General features: G+C 47.0%; 1 protein-coding gene across 1 annotated transcript; it reads right to left on the bottom strand.

The window, feature by feature from the left end:
* Positions 1 to 1329: 1329 nt before the first annotated feature.
* USP30 (ubiquitin specific peptidase 30) lies at positions 1330 to 15452 on the bottom strand. The gene is made up of 12 exons (XM_054392746.1): positions 15343 to 15452; positions 13127 to 13309; positions 12321 to 12424; positions 11391 to 11489; positions 10639 to 10681; positions 10311 to 10405; positions 8671 to 8730; positions 7078 to 7164; positions 5869 to 5949; positions 4479 to 4698; positions 2800 to 2908; positions 1330 to 1582 (listed from the first exon to the last, which is right to left on the bottom strand). Exons 1-12 carry the CDS (start codon positions 15440 to 15442, stop codon positions 1330 to 1332), a joined length of 1434 nt encoding a protein of 477 aa, XP_054248721.1. The 5' UTR covers positions 15443 to 15452.
* Positions 15453 to 19023: the final 3571 nt, after the last annotated feature.

Here is a 19023-nt window from a genome sequence, read left to right as displayed (position 1 = left end):
AAAACTTTAAAGTTTGAAAACTTCAGCTGCTGTTTTGCACTGAAAAAAAGCTTGTCTGATGAATGAATCTTTTTCTCCTCCAAGCTTACAAGGACAGAAAAGAGTTAAAAATAGCCCACAGACTTTATTCTTGGTAACTTAAAGCTGTCCAAAGGGAAAATTTTACTGCTTTTCTCTCTCTGTGCATTGTTTGGGTTTTTTTTTTTTTGACACATCAACCAATCTAGAGCAGCAAAGTGTGCACCTTGCTTCTATTTACATGGCAGTCTGTGTGTCTAATGCAGGGACACCAACCTTTCTGGGCTGCTCTACAACTTCACAAGACAACTAAGTGCCCACCAGTCCTGATTCACTTGTGTACACTTGAGCCTAACGAGGATGCTTGGGTTGCTAACGCAGCTCAGCTCACAATCACAAGTGGTCCAAGCTCTGAAGCTCAGCTGCAAGGCAGACAGCACTTATCTGGATGGCTGATGAGAAATGGCAGTTTTCAGCATTCAAACAGGAAGGGCAAGTCTACAGTAGCCTTGAAATCACAGCATTAGAAGTTGCAGTCAATGCTACAAGCCATTTGTATTCAGCAGTTCTGTAGTGCTGAAGGAAATGAGAATGCAAACACTTCTGTCTCTTCATTTCAGCTGTACTCCAAAGATAGAGAGCAGTAAATCAGGGTCTTGGCTCTTCACAGATAAAAACTGTTATCGTTGTCTCCTGGCAGAAGAAGAATCTTGAATCAATCCTGAAGCCTTGAATCAGCAGAAGTACTTCTGTGATGTAGAAATGTTAGGCAAATGGCACGAGGAGGGAAGTTTTTTGCATCATGAGTGTTCTGTAGAGATCATCAGCTGCGACAGCAACAGCAGTCTGATTCCACTAGGAGTTCATGCCAGCATCTTGAGACGTTGCTCAGAACACAGCAGTGGGATGGTAAGGGGGCTGTTCAAATAAGCTCAAGGCACTTTTGTTTCTTAAGTTGTTGCCTTTGATAACAGCAGCTTCCAAAATGCCTGCAGTGAGATGTCGGAGATGGAAGCAGCTCCCTCTGGAAATCTTACCTAGGTGTCAGAACGTGGAACAGGGCCTGGCAAAGTCTGTTTGAAATGTCTGCTTCAAGAGCTGAGATGTTGACAAAACCACTTTGGAACACAAGAAATGCTTCGGGCTGCACCTCTTTGGGCAGCAGCGTTTTGGTACGAAACACAACTCCCAGCCAGAGAGGGAGGGGAAAAATTTAAAGGGCCTGTGGTGGGTTATTTGCATAACAGGAGGTGCAACAAAGATCTGGTCAGAGGAATCCTCTCTCAGTTTGTGTCCTTCTGCTCTCTTCAGTCACTCTTCAGCCCTTTGGTGCTGTAGCCTGGAGTGAACACGCTCGTAGAAGAGCAAGTAAGCGCTGGAGGAGAGGACTTCCTGCAGGCTGGCTCTGCGGACGGTGTCGTCAGAAACCCACAGCCACTGGCTGCTGACCGGCAGGGGGCTCCTGGCGGGCGGCGGCGAGCGGCGGTAAGTCACGAAGTGTCCAGAGTGCATGTCCCCGTGGTGCACCACCACCGCCATCAGGCGGTACAGGTAGGCAGGGGAGCTGAAGGACACACGAGAGAGGAAGAGGTCAGCAGCTCTGTGGGTCACGGGTGGACCAGGAGCAGCTCCACTTGAGCTGTCTTTAGGTGTCTTGGAGAATGAAAAGATTGATAGATTGAGAGATTCACAGAATGGGTTGAGTTGGAAGGGACCTTAAAGTTATCATCTAGTTCCAATCCCCCTGACACTGGCAGGGACACATTCCACTAGACCAGAGGTGGTTCTGTAAGAGACACACTGCCTGGCAACTGCTATTCTAGGTAGCAAGTCTTGACTGCAGTGCTGCCTTGTTCTATTATCCCTGAATCCCAGCATAGTGAGGATTGGAAGGGGCCTCTGGAGATCATCCAGTCCAACCCTCCTGCTCAAGCAGGGGCACCCACAGCAGCTTGCCCAGGATCACAATGCCCAGGTGGGTTTGGAAGCTCTGCAGAGAAGGAGACTCCACAACCTCTCTGGGCAGCCTGCTCCAGGGCTCCAGCAGCCTCACACCAAAGAGGTTTCCCCTCCTGTTCAGATGGAGCCTCCTGGGTTCCAGTTTTTGCCCACTGCCCCTTTTGCTGTCACTGGGCACCACTGAGAAGAGTCTGGCCCCAGCCTCTTTGCTCCCATAGGTCCTTAGCTCTTGCTGAGGATTCAGCAGATCCCCTCTGGGGCTGCTCTTCTCCAGGCTCAACAGCCCCAGGGCTCTCAGCCTTTCTACCTCACAGGGATGTTCCAGGCCCCTCAGCATCTTTGGAGCCTCCACTGGGCTCTCTCCAGTAGTTCCCTGTCTCTCTTGACCTGGGGAGCTCAGAACTGGACCCACTACTCTAGGTGTGACCTCAGTAGGAGGAGAACCTCTGTCAACCTGCTGGCCATGCTCTTCTTCATGCACCCCAGGTTAATGTTTGATTTAACAAATCAAGCTTGTTAAACACAATGCAGGGGAAAAAGCCTGTAAGGGAACTATGGATTTCTTGTAATAGTTTTTAAGTCAGAGTAGAAGGAAAAAAAAAATAAAGGAGGGGGAGAGGAAAACAGCATGAACAAGATGATGGCTATTCAGGATGATTTCCTGAACAATGAACCAGAGAAAGGAGATTTAAAGATTTGCCTGTGGTATATTTTTAATCCCTTTTCTAGAGAGAGAAATGGACTCAAAATCAGCCAAGAGAAAAACAAAACATGATTTGAAGGGACTGAAATGACAAGATAAGGTACAAATCTCTAACTCACCTGCACTCAGGGAATGCAGCAAGTGGAAAGGTTCCAGAGGACATTAAAAAGGAAGAGGAGCAGGCACCATTCATGAAGAGTGGTCTAGTTCCAGGTGGCTGTTCTGCATCTGCCAGAGAAAGGAGACACTCAGTGCATAAACACTGCAATCAGTACTGCTAGAAGCTGTCCTTCTGTTCCTGCAGCACTTTTCACCACACAACAGGTATTTACTTCTGTTCATTGATCCAATCATAGAATTGTTTGGGTTGGAAAAGCCGTTTAAGATCACCAAGTCAAACCATTCTCTAACTCTACCAAGGCTGGCGCTAAACCAGGTCCCACAGCACCACACCTCTGCCTCTTTGAAACACCTCCAGGGACAGGGATTCAACCATCTCCCTGGGGAGCCTGGGCCAGTGTTTGAGAACCCTTTCAATGAGGAAATTTCTTCTAATGTCCAATCTAAATCTCTCCTGGTCCAACATAAGGCCATTTCTTCTTGTCCTATCACTTGGTCCTTAGAAGAGACCAACCCCACCTGGCTCCAACCTCCTTTGAAGGACTTGTGGAGAACCAGAAGGTCTCACCTCCTTTTCATTACTTATCACTGTCCCTTAAGAGGAGCAGAACATCCCACAGTGGGATGTTGAACAGTGGTAAATGTCTTAGCATGACACAAAGATGACAATAACCCAATTAACACAACACTGAGCTGCCTAAAGGACAGACTTACTACTGCCACATGTTTGAGTCACCACTCCCAGCATTGTTTTTATGCTTCTCCTGAAGCTTTGCAACACATCACTAACTAGACAACATTTAGGGCTTCCAGACTTCAACATCCCTTCATCCTCTGGACATAAATCATGCAAGTTTTCTGTTATCAGGGATGTTTTTGTTTGTTTGTATCTTTTTTTCAGTATTTCATAGGATCAGATTATCAAAGTTAAATTAATTAAAGTATCAATTTAATTATTAATTAGAGTATCACATTCACTTATCCAAACTGAACTCTAAGCTTGGGACAGGGTATCCTAATGCTTGCCAAAAGGATTTCCACAGAACCACAGAATGCATCAGGTTGGAAGGGACCTCTAGAGGTCATCCTGTCCAACCCACCTCTCCTGTGTGCACAGAGCCACATAAAGACACTGCTCCCATGTTCATTCTGTAGATTAAAATGCTTTACCACAGGAACATCATAATACCCAATATATTTTATCTTCAAAATCATAGAATCATGGGTTGGAAGGGACTTCCAAAGGTCATCTAGTCAAATCCCCTCTGCAGTAAGCAGGGATGTCCTCAACTAGATCAGGCTGCCCACAGAAACATAAAAATACCCAATATATTTTATCTCCAAAATCACAGAATGATAGAAGGGTCTGGGTTGGAAGGGACCTCTAAAGGTCATCTAGTCCAACCCCCTCTGCAGTAAGCAAGGACATCCTCCACTAGATCAGGCTGCCTACAGCCCTGTCAAGCCTCACCTTGAATATTTCCAGGGATGGGGCCTCAATTACCACCCTGGGCAACCTGTTCCAGTGTTCCACTACCCTCATGGTAAAGAACTTGTTCCTGTAAGTATCATAGAACCATGGAATGGTTTGACTTGGAGGGGACCTTAAAGCACATCTATTTCCAAACCCACTGCCATCAGAAAGGCCACCTCCTACTAAACCAAGCTGCTCAAGTACCTGAAGGTTTTCCTGCTATGCCATCTTTTGTTCCAGGCATTGTCTCATCAGTTTTTTTCTGGTTCAGCTCACTCTGGCTTGCTTTATGAAGAGGAATGTGGTATTTGTAGATGTCCATGATGAGGAACTCATTGAACTGCACGTGCTCGTGGCGTTTCAGAGGGGTGCCTTGGTTTGACCAGCTCAGCCTTTGCAGATGGATGCACAAACACTGAGGCAGCTTCAGCAATATTCCATAGACAAGGAGAAGGAAAGACATTTTGAGTGAAAAGAAAGAGCTGTTCAAGTTAAAAGCCTACAAATAGAACTGCTAAGCCTGGTGAGTAAGGAAATGCATCACTGAACTCTGCCCTTATGTGCCACTATCTGTGTGGAAGCTTACTGGCAGTAGTATCCCTAGGACATGACTCAAACTCACAGCTCTCTTGAGATTTCTGACAATGCCACTGCTCTCTGGGCTGTAGGGCAGATCATGTTAATCATTTTCTCCAAATGGAAGCAAAATCCATCAAAATAGATGCACCCTCCTTGAAAGCTCACCTGTCAATCTCATCCTGCTTGATCTGTGAGGTAGAAATGAGGGTTGGGGTTTGTTAGAGTGAGTTGTTGCAAGGCATTTGATAATACTCAGTTAGTAATGGCTTTGCACAGTGAGAGGACCAGGGGAAAAAGCTGTAGCAGTGCTAAATACCTGACATTTCAAGTCATGCAAGGGTTAACCTCTATCAGTAACACAAGTTACTATTAGTATTACTACTATTGGCATGTAGGGCTATTAATTACAGAGCAAAACTGGTAAGAGCTACCCATATAAACTACACCTGATGTTTAGCACCACATCCACTTGTCTGAACCAGTCCTGTTTACAACATCTCAGTTTCATTGCAGCTGCTGAAGATGCTGCACACATTGTGGGTGTGAATCACTTCACTTAGCAAGGAAGTCAAGAATTCATGCAACACATTGAATCCCAGACTGATTTGGGTGGGCAGGGATTTTTAAATGCTACCTAACCCACCCCCTGGCAGCCAGCAGGGACATCTGCAACTAGAACAGGTTGCTCAGAGCCCCAAAAAACCTGACCTGGAATGGTTCCAGGGATGGGGCATCTACCACCTCTCTGGGCAACTTGTTCCAGGGTCTCACCACCATATGAGCTGCCCTTAAGCCAAACTTACATGTAAGTGTTTTACTGAGTAACAATAAAATGCTCACATTCTTTAAGCTACAGAGTTTTGCTGCACTGAGGCCTCAATGCCTACCAGCATTTGATAAATAAGTTTATTTTTTGAAGTAAAACATGAAAATAGTCTAATACCAGAGATCAAAGAAAGAAATTACTGTATAATAGGATTGAAAAATCAAGATTTAGAGAGTTAGCTGGCCTCACCTTTCCTAACTTTAATTGCTTCACAAATGTTGTTCTCTGGTTTTCTATGCTCTGGCCATTCAGGGTTCCTTTAGCCTGAATCTGAAATCAAAAGGGAAAAAAAATGAAGGCATTTAATGACACATAACAGTGCAGGTCTGCACACTGCAGGCAAAGCAGTTGTCTAGACAGAATTACTCTCAGTGCTTTAATTACATCTACAGCTTTGTAAGAACTTCCTGAAGAAGTTTTGATCCTAATGGATCAGAATTCTGAACCAAAATGAAGCAGAAACCAGAACAAGCCCAGCCTCCAGGTTTAGGTGTAGCCAATTCTGTTGGTTGTCAAACAAGACACTTGGGCTCACCATGTCTAATCCTCCCCTACTATGACCAAAATCTCCTTTGTCTTGGCCAGATCCTCCCTCACCATGACCACATTCTCCTTTGTCATGGCCAGATCTTCCCTCTTCACCATGACCAAATCCTCCCTCACCACAGCCAAATTCTCTCTTGCCATGGTCAAATCCTCCCTTGTTATGCTCAAATCCCTCACCATGTCCAAATTCTTCCTCACTCTGTGCAAATCTTCCATTACCATGACCAAACTCTCCCTAACCATGGCCAAATCCCTCACCAAAGTCAAGTCCTCCTAAGGACTGGTGAGGTGAGGGAATATTTGGCCACAGTGTGGATTTGGTCATGGTGAGGACAGACCTGACCACAACAAGGGAAGATTTGGCCACAGAGAATTTGGACATGATGATTTAGACCACAACAAGGGAGGATTTGACTTTGGTGAGGGATTTGTCCATGACAAAGGAGAATTTGGTCATGGTGAGGGTGGATTAGGACATGGTGAGCCAAAGTGACTTGTTTGACAACCAAAAAAAAAAAATGGCTACACCTAAACCTGGAGACTTGAGCTCCATCATCACATTCCAGGCAACTGTAAAATACTCTTTAAAATACCAGGGAGGGGGGAAAAAAAGAGTATCCTAAATATTCTCTAAATATACTTGGGAATTACACAATAAACTGTCTGTTTGGCAATGTTAAGTAATAAAAAAAAAAAAAAGGCTCCAAAATACTCTGGGAGGTAGGAACTCCATTTGAAACAGAAGAAATCCCTCAGGCTAGTGGCTTTCCTGAAGTCCTGAGTAGAAAGACTGAAGCCATAATTCTGTCAGCAGGCATAGAATGAGCCAGACTATAAATCCAAGTGACATACTTTAGTGCAGTTGTCACACACCACATCCTTCACAGATTCAGAGGAGATGAAGTGATGGAGGCAGTGGTCCAGTGTTAGAGGACGACCCTGAGCATGGAAAGAAAGCAACATTATTTGCAGTACTTTCAGGGTGCAAACCACCTCGTTGTGGGAAAGGGATTTTTTCCTAATTTCTCCCAGGGAAATCAGAGAATTGCAGAGTGATTACTGGAGAAAGCACTAAATGGCTTTGAGTCCACAATGCTGATGATAGAGCTATGGAGACTAAATGTGGAAAACGTTGGAGCCTGCACATGAAGAGCAACAGAATCATAAATCATGCAGGCTGGAAAAGACCTCTATAGCTGTGACTCCCTGGGTGACTGCTTCAGCAGGGTTTGAAACTACAAATTCCTGGCCCTGTTACTATTTGTTCCTGAAGTACCAGCTCTTTGTGGGTCCCTTTATGCCCTCTGATCCTCTACAGAGGAGAAACAGTAAAATTAATTGAATTCAGGCACTCCTCCTTGTAGCCTGTACTACCTACTGCCAGGTATGAAGGGCAGAACCTTCAATGATTCATAGATTCATAGAGTGGTTTGGGTTGGAACTGGTAGAGATGATGGTAGAAAACAAAGCACAAAGAGCAGAAGCTGTGTCCAAATTCCATTCCTACCTGGCCAGAGGTCCAAATCAGTTTCATGAGTGCAAGTGGTTGCTACTTATCTGGAGAAGAGAAGGCTCTGGGGAGACTTTAGAGCAGCCTTCCAGTACCTGAAGGGGCTACAAGGAGAGCTAGGGAGGGACTTTTGACATGGGATTGTAGTGACAGGATTAGGGCCAATGCCTTTGAGCTGGGAGAGAGGAGATTTAGACTGGAAATTAGGAAGAAATTCTTTACAGTGAGAATGGTGAGACACTGGAATAGGTTGCCCAGGGAGGCATCCCCTCTCCTTAGAGGTGTTCAAGGCCAGGCTGGATGAGGCCTTGAGCAACCTGGGCTAGTGGAAGGTGTCCCTGCTCATGGCAGGGAGGGTGAAACTAGATGGTCTTTAAGATCCCTTCCAACCCAAACCATTCTATTCTATGATCTCTAGCAGACATTAAGTAACAAAGCTGTAGTTCAAAAATATCCTGCACATTTTGCCCCCCCCCCCAAAACCTAGTCACTCAGAGATTTTCAGAGAGCCAAAAAGAAACTGCAGCCATTTCCAGTTGAAATGACTTGATCCAAAAGCCTCTGTTGGGTAACTTGTGTCCTATCAGCACAGGGAGAGAGCACCCCAAGGTCACTTTTTTTTTTTTTTTCCCAAGTGAAACAGGGGATATGATCTGATCTGTTCAAATTACACAGAAAGGACCAAATACCCCTGAGGAGAAAGAGAAAACTCTGCTGGTGTCAGCAAAGTGCTGCTTGTTGGGCTAATTGGCAATTTGCAGCAACACAATAGTGCTGAGGTATGGGGTTACACCACGGGGTCACTGTAAAAAGGCAAGAAAATAAACTGCAGCTGCTCAGTTACACTTGGGCAGCAGCACCTTCAGAAGACACTGGTGAAGGCAGAGCCATGACACAAGGCCCCCAGGCAGAGTGGAGCAGAGAGGGCAACTTACCCACACGGCTGCAGGAATGCTCAGAGAGAGGCTGTCGAAGGTGTCGTACCTCACAGGGCTCTGCAAGAAGATGTTGCACAGCTCCAGTGAGCTGAAATTTGGAACAGGCCACACAAAACTCCCCCCCCCAAAAAAAAAAACAAAGAAAAAAAATCCCTCCCTCAAAAAACAAACAAACAAACCAACCCCAAAATCCAAACAACTCGCAGAATCACAGCATCAACCAGGCTGGAAAAGACCTCAGAGACCATCAAGTCCAGCCTAACACCTAACCCCTCCTGACAACTAAACCCTGGCTCCAAGTGCCACAGCCAATCCTTTTCTGAACACCTCCAGGGATGGTGACTCCACCACCTCCCTGGGCAGCACATTCCACTGACCAATTACTCTTCCTGTGAAGAACTTTCTCCTCACTTTGAGCATAAACTTCCAACCTCACATGAGTCAAAAAAATACCCCAAAAAACAACCCAAACAAAACAGCCTCACATGAGATGAATCAAATAAATACCCCCAAAACAACCCAAACAACCCAGCCTCACGTGAGATGAGCCCCAAAAAACCCCAACCCAACCAAGCCAACCTCACATGAGAGGAGTGTGTGCCCTCTGCTGTCCACAGGTAGCTGGTGAAATGTGGTTGGATGTGATGATCATAAAGGTCTTTTCCAGCCTAAACAATTCTGTGATTCCATCACACAGGGTCAAAACCCACCCCCTCAGGTTGACAATAGGGTCAGAACCACCAAGAGCCATGCTTGAGAAGAAGGTACTCAAGGTGCTGCTTTAGCTTCTTTCTTCTGAAGCTGCCCCTGCTCACTTCATCTGTGAGGTGTTGAAAAGTAGAAGCACTAAACATACTCTTAGTTTGATCTACAGCTTAGAATTACTTCATCTATTTGTTCTTTATCCAGGTTATTTTCAGCTCCTTGCTCTGGATAACTGGGCTGCAAATGAATTTGGCTTTGCATCTGCAATCTCAAATAGAATCACAGAACTGTTTAGACTGGAAAAGACTTTTGAGCCCAACTGTTAAACCAGCACTGCCAGGTCATCATTAAACCATACCCTTCAGCACAAGATCTACACAGCTTTTCAGTCCCTTCAGGAATGGGCACTCCACCACTGCCCCTGACAACCCTTCTGAGGACTAAATTCTTCCTCATGTCCAACCTAAAACCTCTCCTGGGGCAACCTGAGGCTGTTCCCTCTTGTCCTCCTACTTGTTCCTTGAGAGAACAGACCAACTCCCACCTGGCTCCAACCTGCTTTCAGAGAGTTGTAGAGCAATGAGGTCTCCCCTCAGCCTCCTCTTCTCCAGGCTGAACAAGCTCAGTTCCCTTAGCTGCTCCTCACCAGACCTGGTCTCCAGACCCTTCACCAGCATCATCACTCTTCTCTGGACACACTCCAGCACCTCATTATCCTTCTTGGAGTGAAGGCTATGAAGAGTCCTCAGTAGCTCATCCTAAACCACCACCATGAGTGAATTTTCAGGCTGTGCCAGCTGTGGTTCTGAGTACCAACCATGCTAGGACTGCTGTTGCTCTGTCTCAAACACAGCAACTATCCCCACCAACTACACCACATTTAATTATCTCCATGTATAAATATGATTAGAACCAGACAGAGGTTCTTATACCTGGTGCTCACAGTGCTTGCAAACCATGTTGCTGGTCAGCCTTCCATGGAAGGGGTGCTGTGACTTCCACTGGTTTGACACAGGGGGAAGGGGCCCTGGAACACAAAGTTGAAATTGGTCTTTTATTTGCCATACATCCCCACATTCCTGGCCCACAGGAACAAAAGCAACTGCTCTAATATACATTCTGTCCCACTGACAAATAACTAATGAGCTTTTTACAGATGGAGAGATGTATTTCAGTCCAAAAACTCAGTTAATATTCTCCCCTTAATGAAGAAAGCAACTACACTGTAAATATTCATATTTCAGAGTGGAAAAAGCATACCTCTTGTTCTACAGCTTATTTGCTTTTGGGTTATCTCTGGCTGCTACAGAGAAAAAGAAAAGAGTTCATTAACCCTACCTCAGAAACCATTTAATATCTTCTAATTTCATCCCTAATAAGCTTTTCTGACACAAAAAAAAAAATAATTATGGGAGTTTCAGTGTCTCTTTATGTTTGAGGGAAGCTAAAAAACCTGGTAGGCAATGAATTTATCATGGACAAAAAGAACACTTCTAGTAAAATCAATAATTAATCTGCAGAATTCTCTGCCTGAGAGCACTAAAATAAAAGTGTTAACAGATGTTATAAACCTTTTGCATATATGGGGCAAAAAGAGATAAGAAACCTTCTGACTGCAGGAAGAAACTGGGGGATAAATTTCACCTCCAAATAAGACTATGCCATAAATGGCCATTTTGCAGTTTTCAGACCTCTTGCATGTGTCAACTCTTTAAAAGTGACTGCTTAAATGGACTATGATTGGTCTGTGCCTGTATTCCAGTCCCATTTATTCCATGGATTTAGGAATGCAAAAGGCCTGGTGGAAGTGGGATCACTATAAACCCAACCCCCCCTTTTTTATTATTAGATTGTTGGCTTACTGCTTCCTTTCACTTAAAAGAACAGCTTTGTAGACATAAAGAAAACACCTTCAGGCTCTAACCAGACACTTTATACTTGACACACTTAGGAATCTAGCCAGAGTATGGAAACTCCTCCTGACAATGAAGGAAGATGAGTTAAGAAGTCACCTCCAGAGCAAGCACATCAAACAGATGTGTCACACGAGGCTGATGATCCCGTTCATCCTCTAAGGAAGAGGTAAGGACATGAAATAGTTCATGAGCATCCTGTTAAATAGAAGCAGAAGATGCAGAAGTGAAAACAAAAGACATCAACACACAGACAATTGAGACAGACATGGAACTGTGTCACTGTAGAAGGAAATGAATGGAAAAGTTACTGCTTAGAGCCCACCTGCTGTGTTCGTAGCAATGTTTTGTGCTTCTCCTGCAGTTCTGCCCAGAAGCTTTTTCTCTAAAGCTCAGCTTGGTAGCAGCACACAAATCATTACTAATATCTTGGGGCATATCAACTCAAGAGTATTCAAATACTTAGAGGAAAAATAAATCTGAATGCACCAATGCAGGGAAGCCTGCTTCCCTTGATGTCAGGAAAAGTGTAACTGCAAGCACTGCTGTTCACTTTGGCTCTGAACTATGAAAGATTCAGAGTCACAGAATGGTTTGGGTTGGAAGGGACCTTAAAGATCATCTAGTTCCACCCCCCTGCCATGAGCAGGGACACCTTCCACTGGATCAGGGTGCTCAAGTTCTCATCCAACCTGACCTTAAAAACACCTCCAGGGAGGGGGCATCCACAACCTCCCTGGGCAACCTGTTCCAGTGTCTCACCACCCTCACTGGAAAGAATTTCTTTCCAATATCCCGTCTAAATCTCCCTTCCTCAAGCTTCAGTCCATTTAATCCAATAATACAGAAACTTCTTTTATGAGTGAGATAATTGGTCAGGTTCATCAAGCAGCTGCACTGAGGGGCTGAAAATACTGAAATCAGCAAAGAGTCAGATGTGACACTCAGGGCTGTAAGTAGCTTCCATTTCCTGTTGCCCCTTATCAAAGCCCTGAGGTGTGTGTCAGGCAGGCTGGGTTCTGTAATCACCTGCTCTTCAAAGGAGGAGATCTGCCACCTGTACATCCGTAGAACTTCCAACAGGCAGCTGGCATCCAGGACATCATCTTCTGTCACCTCCTGACAGGACAAAGCTGGGGACATTGCATGTTAAAACAGAACCATAAAATGATGGAATAGTTTTGGTTGGAAGAGACCTTTAAGATCATCAAGTCCAGCCAATAACCCAGCACTACCAGGGCACCACTAAACCATGGCCCTCAGCACAGCTCCACGGCTTTGAAACCCATTCAGGGATGGTGACTCCACCACCTCCCTAAGCAGCTTAGGACAGGTCTTGACAAGTCTTTTGTTGAAGAAATTCTTCCTCATGTCCAAACTAAACCTCCCCTGGGGCAACTTTAGGCCATTTCCTCTTGTTCTATCACCTGATACTAGGAAGAAGAGACCAGCCCCCACCTGGCTCCAACCTCCTTTCAAGGAGCTGTAGAGAGCAATGAGGTCTCCCCTCAGCCTTTTCTTCTCCAGTCTAAACAACCCCAGGTCCCTCAGCTGCTCCTCACCAGCCCTGTTCTCCAGACCCTTCCCTAGCTTTGTTGCTTCAATGTCCTCCTTGGAATGAGGGGCCCAAAACTGACCCCAGAATTTGAAGTGTGGCCTCAGCAGTGCTGAGTACGGGAGGACAATCCCTGCCCTGGTCCTGCTGGCCACAGTGTTGCTGATCCAAGCCAGGATGCTGCTGGCCTTTTAGGCCACCTGGGCACACACACTGGCTCATCTTCAGCTGGCTAAATGTTTTCTTCTTAGTTTATCAGAACATGAAAATATTCAAGTACCTTTTAGGAGATGCAGCAAAGTGACTGACAAGTATCGATGCTCAGTGGGCAGGTTCTGCTCTGTCTTGTACTGTGCTGTAAATTCCTCCAGCCACTTGACGAAAGATGGGCAAGAAGATAAGCCTTGCAGCAAGGAGTTCATGAAACAGGTGTTTCCCAAGTTCAGAAGCCCAGGTACAAGTCCTGCAAACAGAAATGTAACTGATTACACCACAAAGTCTAGGAAAACCTCAGTATTTTACACACAGAATCCCAGCATGGTGGGGGCTGGAAAGGGACCTCTGGAGATCATCCAGTCCAACCCCACCCTGCTCAAGCAGGGGCACCCACAGCAGCTTGCCCAGGATCAAAATGGTCAGGGGGGTTTGGAAGTTCTCCAGAGAAGGAGACTCCACAACCTCTCTGGGCAGCCTGCTACAGGCCTCCAGCACCCTCACATCGAACAAGGTCCTCCTCCTGTTCAGATGGAACCTCCTGGGTTCCAGTTTGTGCCCATTTCCCCTTGTCCTGTCACTGCACACCACTGGAAAGAGTCTGGCCCCAGCCTCTTGCCTCCCACCCTTTAGCTCTTGCTGAGGACTGATCAGATCCCCTCTGGGGCTGCTCTTCTCTAGGCTCAACAGCCCCAGGGCTCTCAGCCTTTCCTCCTCACAGAGATTCTCCAAGCCCCTTAGCAACTTTGAAGCCTCCTCTGGACCTTCTGCAGTAGTTTCCTGTCTCTCTTGAACTGAAGAGCCCAGAACTGGACCCAGGACTCCAGATGTGACCTCACTAAGGCAGAGTAGCTACTTGCAGTTGCTACTGTCAATTTCAAGTGTTGTGTTAGGTCTTGAAATGACATTAACATTTAATGATTCAGTGTAGCTGGTACTTGCACCCCATGAAAAACCAGAAGACCCTGGCCTCTATCTCCTGTAAAGTGCTTACACACTTGGTGGGCTCAGATTTACATCACTGGAAAATCTTTTTCCATTTTCCTTGGAAAATCCTCTCTTTCTTTCTCCTGATAAGAACAGATTTCCATCTCAAGATGAAGGTTCAGGATTATCTACAAGTTGCTCTGAAATTCTTGGTTACACCATCAAGTGCAGGAGCCCCTGAGGTCACTGCTACACCTCTACAGCTTCAGCCTGGTCTGAAGCTTTCTCTGGAGCTTGGATTAGTGGTTATGAAAACTCCTGGGTTGCCAAGGATTAAGAAGAGCATTTCTGTAGGACTCTGCTTAGCCAGAGACTTTCTCTTCTCTTGCTGTAATGTTCACTAAAACCACATTTCTTTTGCATGCCCAAAAGCACAATCAAATGGCAAAGAAAACTAAAACCCTGCATTCCAAAATAATCAAATTTTTCATCCCAAAATGCAAAATAAAAAGAATATATACTAAGATTTGCATCCCAAAATGCAAAAATAAAATGAAGTATAATTTTGCATTGCAAAAGTAAAGTGACATCATAAAATGTTGCATCCCAAAATGCAAAATAAAATGGCACAGAATAGTATTTTGCATTGCAGAGTGCATGATAAAATGACATGTATTAACATTTTGCTTCCAAAATGCAAAATCAAATGGTATGTAACATTTTGCATTCTGAAATGCAAACTCAAATGGTCCATAATACATTTTTGCATTCCAAAATGTGAGATAAAATGCAATAGAATCAAATTTTGCATCCCAAAATGCAAAATAAAATGAAATGTAATAACATTTTACAGCCCAAAATGCAAAATCAAATTAAATGCGGTAATGTTTTGCATCCCAAAATGCAAAATAAAGTGAAATGTAATATTCTGGCATCCCAAAATGCAAAATATAAAGTAGTAGAATAATAATTTTGCATTCCAAAGGGCAAAATGAAGTGTGCTACCTGCAGCAGTTCACTAAGTAACTTATCACAGGACATAAAAACATGGCTAATGAGTCACTAATTTTTAACAATGCCAACAGATACAACTAAAACACTACATGAGGAACTAAAATCCTTTGATTAATGCATATTATTTAATTGTTTATATTTCTCAACGGGACAGTTACCAAAACTGTCAGAAAACGATTAGCAGAAGCTGCTAATAACAAACAGGACAGGGTGCGCGTCCCGCAGCTCGGAGAGTGCCCGGAGGAAGCCCGAAGGCCCCCAGAACGCACTTTTGGGCCATTTTCCCGTGTGTTCCGTGCCAGGGGCGGGCTGCCAGCTCCTGAAGCCCCCCGCTCCCCGTACCTCTCCTGCGCTTCTTCCTCTCGGTGATGGGACCCCACAGCACGTACATCCCCGCGGCCACCGCAGCGGCCACCCCCCCGATGACGCCCCAGTTCTTCATCACTTTAGACCTGAAACAGGGGAGAAAAAAAGAAAAAAAACAATAAGCCACCGGGGGATCGCTTCCTCCGCCTGCAGAGGCCGAGTGGGCACCGGGGGAGGTAGGGCAGGGAGGACGCCCGGGGTGCTCGCACTGCTCCCCGCACGCCTGAACCTCCTCCTCCCGCTCCCCCTCCCGCGGCTCGGAGCCGGCCGCTGGAGCCGGCCGTTGGAGCCGCCACGCCGCCTGGTCGCGGTGCCGCTCCCGCTTTCAGCCCGAGCCGTCTCCTACCACCCCGTCCCCTCCGGTCCCAGCTGACCTGGCCGCCGCTCCGGCCCGCAGGAACCGCCGCACCGCGCCGCTGGGCAACATCTCCCCGGCGCCGGAACCAGGGCCCCGCGGGCAGGCGGCGCGGCGGAGCGGCCGAGCGGTGGCGGAACGGAAGTGGCGCCGGGGGGACCGGTTAGCGGACGGACCGCGCCTGGCAACGGCTGCCGAGCGGGCGGACACCGGCCTCTGCTGGGCCGGCCGCTGAGCGGTGGAAGCGGCGCTCACGGGCGCTGGCCTCCTGCCGCTCTCCTGAGGGGACGGCGGATGGGGGTGTTGGGTCAGAGCTGTGAGGAGGGGGATGGAAGCTTGAACAGCACCAGTGGCACCAGGGGAGGTTTAGGTTGGACTTCAGGCTATATTTCTTCACTGATAGTGTTGTCAGGCCCCGGAACAGGTTTAAAGCGGTAGAGTCAACGCCGATCAAGAGATAAAGGACCTGTGGGGTGCAAGAGGATGGGGACAGACTCTTTCCAGTGGTGTGCCCAGGGACAGGACAAGGGGCAGTGGGCACAAACTGGAACCCAGGAGGTTCCATCTCAACAGGAGGAGAAACTTGTTTGATGTGAGGCTGCTGGAGCCCTGGAGCAGGCTGCCCAGAGAGGTTGTGGAGTCTCCTTCTCTGCAGAGCTTCCAACCCCCCCTGGGCATTGTGATCCTGGGCAACCTGCTGTGGGTGCCCCTGCTTGAGCAGGGTGGGGTTGGACTGGATGATCTCCAGAGCTCCCGTCCAACCCCTACCATGCTGGGATTCTCTGAGTCACCATCCCCGGATGTACATAAAACCTGGCATTTCGTGACATGGTTTAATGATGACCTGGCAGTACTGGGTTAAGGATTGGATTTGATCTTAAAGATCTTTTCCAACCAAAACCATTCTCTGATTCTGTGAAGCCATCAGAACCCCACAGAGCTAGAACAGCCCTCATTGCCACAGAGCACACACCAGCCCTGAGGCTCCTCCGTGCTTCCTTCTCAATAGGATCACAGGATGTTAGGGGTCGGAAGCGACCTCCAGCGGTCATCAAGTCCAACCCCCACTGCCAAAGCAGGACCGTAGAATCTAGCACAGGCCACACAGGAACACACCCAGGTGGGTCTGAAAAGTCTCAAGGACACTCCACAACCTCTCTGGGGCGCCCATTCCCGTGCTCTGTGACCCTCATAGTGAAGAAGTTCTCCCTCATGTTGAGGTGGAACCTCCTGTGCTGTAGTTTATATCCATTACCCCTTGTTCACAGGGTGCAAGTGTGCAGAGCCTGTCCCCTCCCTCTTGACCCCCAGCCCTCAGATATTTGTAAACATTTATTAAATCCTCTCTCAGTCCTCTCCAGACTAAAAAGCCCCAGGGCTCTCAGTCTCTCCTCATAGGGCACATGTTCCAGTCCCTTAATCATCCTGGTAGCTCTGTGTTGGACTCTCTTGTCACCTTTCTCCTTCCATGCCCAGTATTTGAAAGCCTGACTCTCTTTGCTCTCCACCTATTTTTGTTAACCTTTTGTTTTAACTCTTGCACTTTGGGGATTGCTTTGAGAAAGAATTGTCTTTGCTAGAAGAGGAGGCATCTGGGAGCAAACTGACTGACACATGCAGCTTATGAGAACACCTGGAGATGGCAGCTGCTGTTTGTGTCTATGGGGCTGGCAGGTAACAGGCTTCAGAGCTCCCCTGATTAGTTCTAATGAGCTTTGTTAGCAAAGTGGTGCAGTCTTTGTTCACCTGACATTGCTCCACATGTGCCAGGAGGCTGCTGGTAAGAGGAGAGCATCTGGAAAGTAGACAGCAAGATGCTGAGAGAAACCAAGAGAGTGACAGAAGAGGAGAAGGATGTGAAGAAATGGAGTTGTCCTGCCAGCTGCAGTCTACATGTGCAACAATCTCCCAATCTCATGGCTGTCCCCTCCACATTACAAACAGGAAACAGGGACACCAGTGTGCTTGGAGGACCCCATCTCACACCAATAACTTACTGGGAAGTCGGAGCTTACTTAGTAAAAAAAAAAAAATAAAAAAAAGCTGCTGTGTTCTGAAAAGAAAGATGTTGTTTGTGCAAAACTCTGCTTGGTAAGTGCTGTTTTCCAGCAAAATTTTGGGAGAAGCCACCCAGAATCTCTGTGAACACAATGTTTTTGGATAAATATTGCCCTGAAGCTCCATTCCAGGTTGGGCAGTTGGACTTAGATGATCTTAAAGGTCTTTTTCAGCCGAAAGAAAGACTCCATCCGTCTGCTCTCCTGAGACTGATACAGGCCCACAGTGACTGCCTCCTCTGGAAGCTTTGATGTAATGATTCCTCCTGTTGTACTGCTTTTATCTACAGCATTTTACCCACTGAAATAGAGCAGACTTCATGGATCTATGATCTTCAGCTGCAGTTAATACTGGGGTTTATCACACTTTTAGGGTAGTATTCAATTGCTTGAGACAACTGGGGTGGTTCGGCCTGGAGAAAAGGAGACTGAGGGGAAACCTCATTGCTCTCTGCAACTCCCTGAAAGGAGGTTGGGGCCAGGTGAAGGTTGGTCTTCTCCCAGGGCAGAAGAGACAGGACAAGAAGAAAGTATCAAGTTGCCCCATGGGAGGTTTAGGCATGAGGAATAATTTCTTCCTCAAAAGGGTTGTCAAGGCCAGCCCAGGCTGCCCAGGGCAGTGGTGGAGACCCCATCCTTAGAAGGGTTTCAAAGCTGTGGAGCTCAGCCTAGCAGTGCCAAGCTAAGCTTAACTGAGCTAAAGCGAGCCTAACTAAGATAAGCTGAGCTGTGCCAAGCCAAGCCTGACTGAACTGAGATGAAATGAGCCTAACTGAACCAAGCTGTGCCTGAACTGAGCTGAGTGGAGCCAAGCTGAGCCATGCCTAGCCCAGGTGAACTGAGCCATATTTAACTGAACCAAGCTGAGTGGAGCTCAGCTGAGCTGAGCATAGCAAAGCTGAGCCAAACTGAGCTGAGCCAAACCTAGCAGAGCTGAGCTGAGCATAGCTGAGTCCAGCCAAGTCAAGCTGAGCCGAGCAGAGTCAAACCCAACTGAACCAAGCCGAGCCCAGCCTAGCTAAGCTGATTAGAGCCGAGTGCAGCTGAACCCATCTGAGCCAAGCCAAGCTGTGCTGAGCCAAGCCCAGCGAACCAAACTGAGCTGAGCAGAGCTGAGCCCAGCTCAGCCAATCTGAGCCGACCCCAGCCAAGCCAACTGGAAACTAGGAAAGCCGAACCGAACCGAGCCGAGCCGATTATTGCCGAGCGCATCCGAGCGGAGCCGTGCGGAACGCAGCCGAGCGG

This window comes from Indicator indicator, chromosome 26 (genome assembly GCF_027791375.1).
Source record: "Indicator indicator isolate 239-I01 chromosome 26, UM_Iind_1.1, whole genome shotgun sequence".
Lineage (NCBI taxonomy): Eukaryota > Metazoa > Chordata > Aves > Piciformes > Indicatoridae > Indicator > Indicator indicator.
This window is presented reverse-complemented; position numbering and strand designations above follow the sequence as displayed.

Coding starts and splice junctions, on each gene's coding strand:
- USP30 (XM_054392746.1), bottom strand. CDS start 15,442: ATGAAGAACTGGGGCGTCATCGGGGGGGTGGCCGCTGCGGTGGCCGCG. Junction 5,950..7,077: donor TGTGTGACAACTGCACTAAA/GTATGTCACTTG, acceptor TTTTGATTTCAG/ATTCAGGCTAAAGGAACCCT. Junction 4,699..5,868: donor AGCAATTAAAGTTAGGAAAG/GTGAGGCCAGCT, acceptor ATATTGCTGAAG/CTGCCTCAGTGTTTGTGCAT.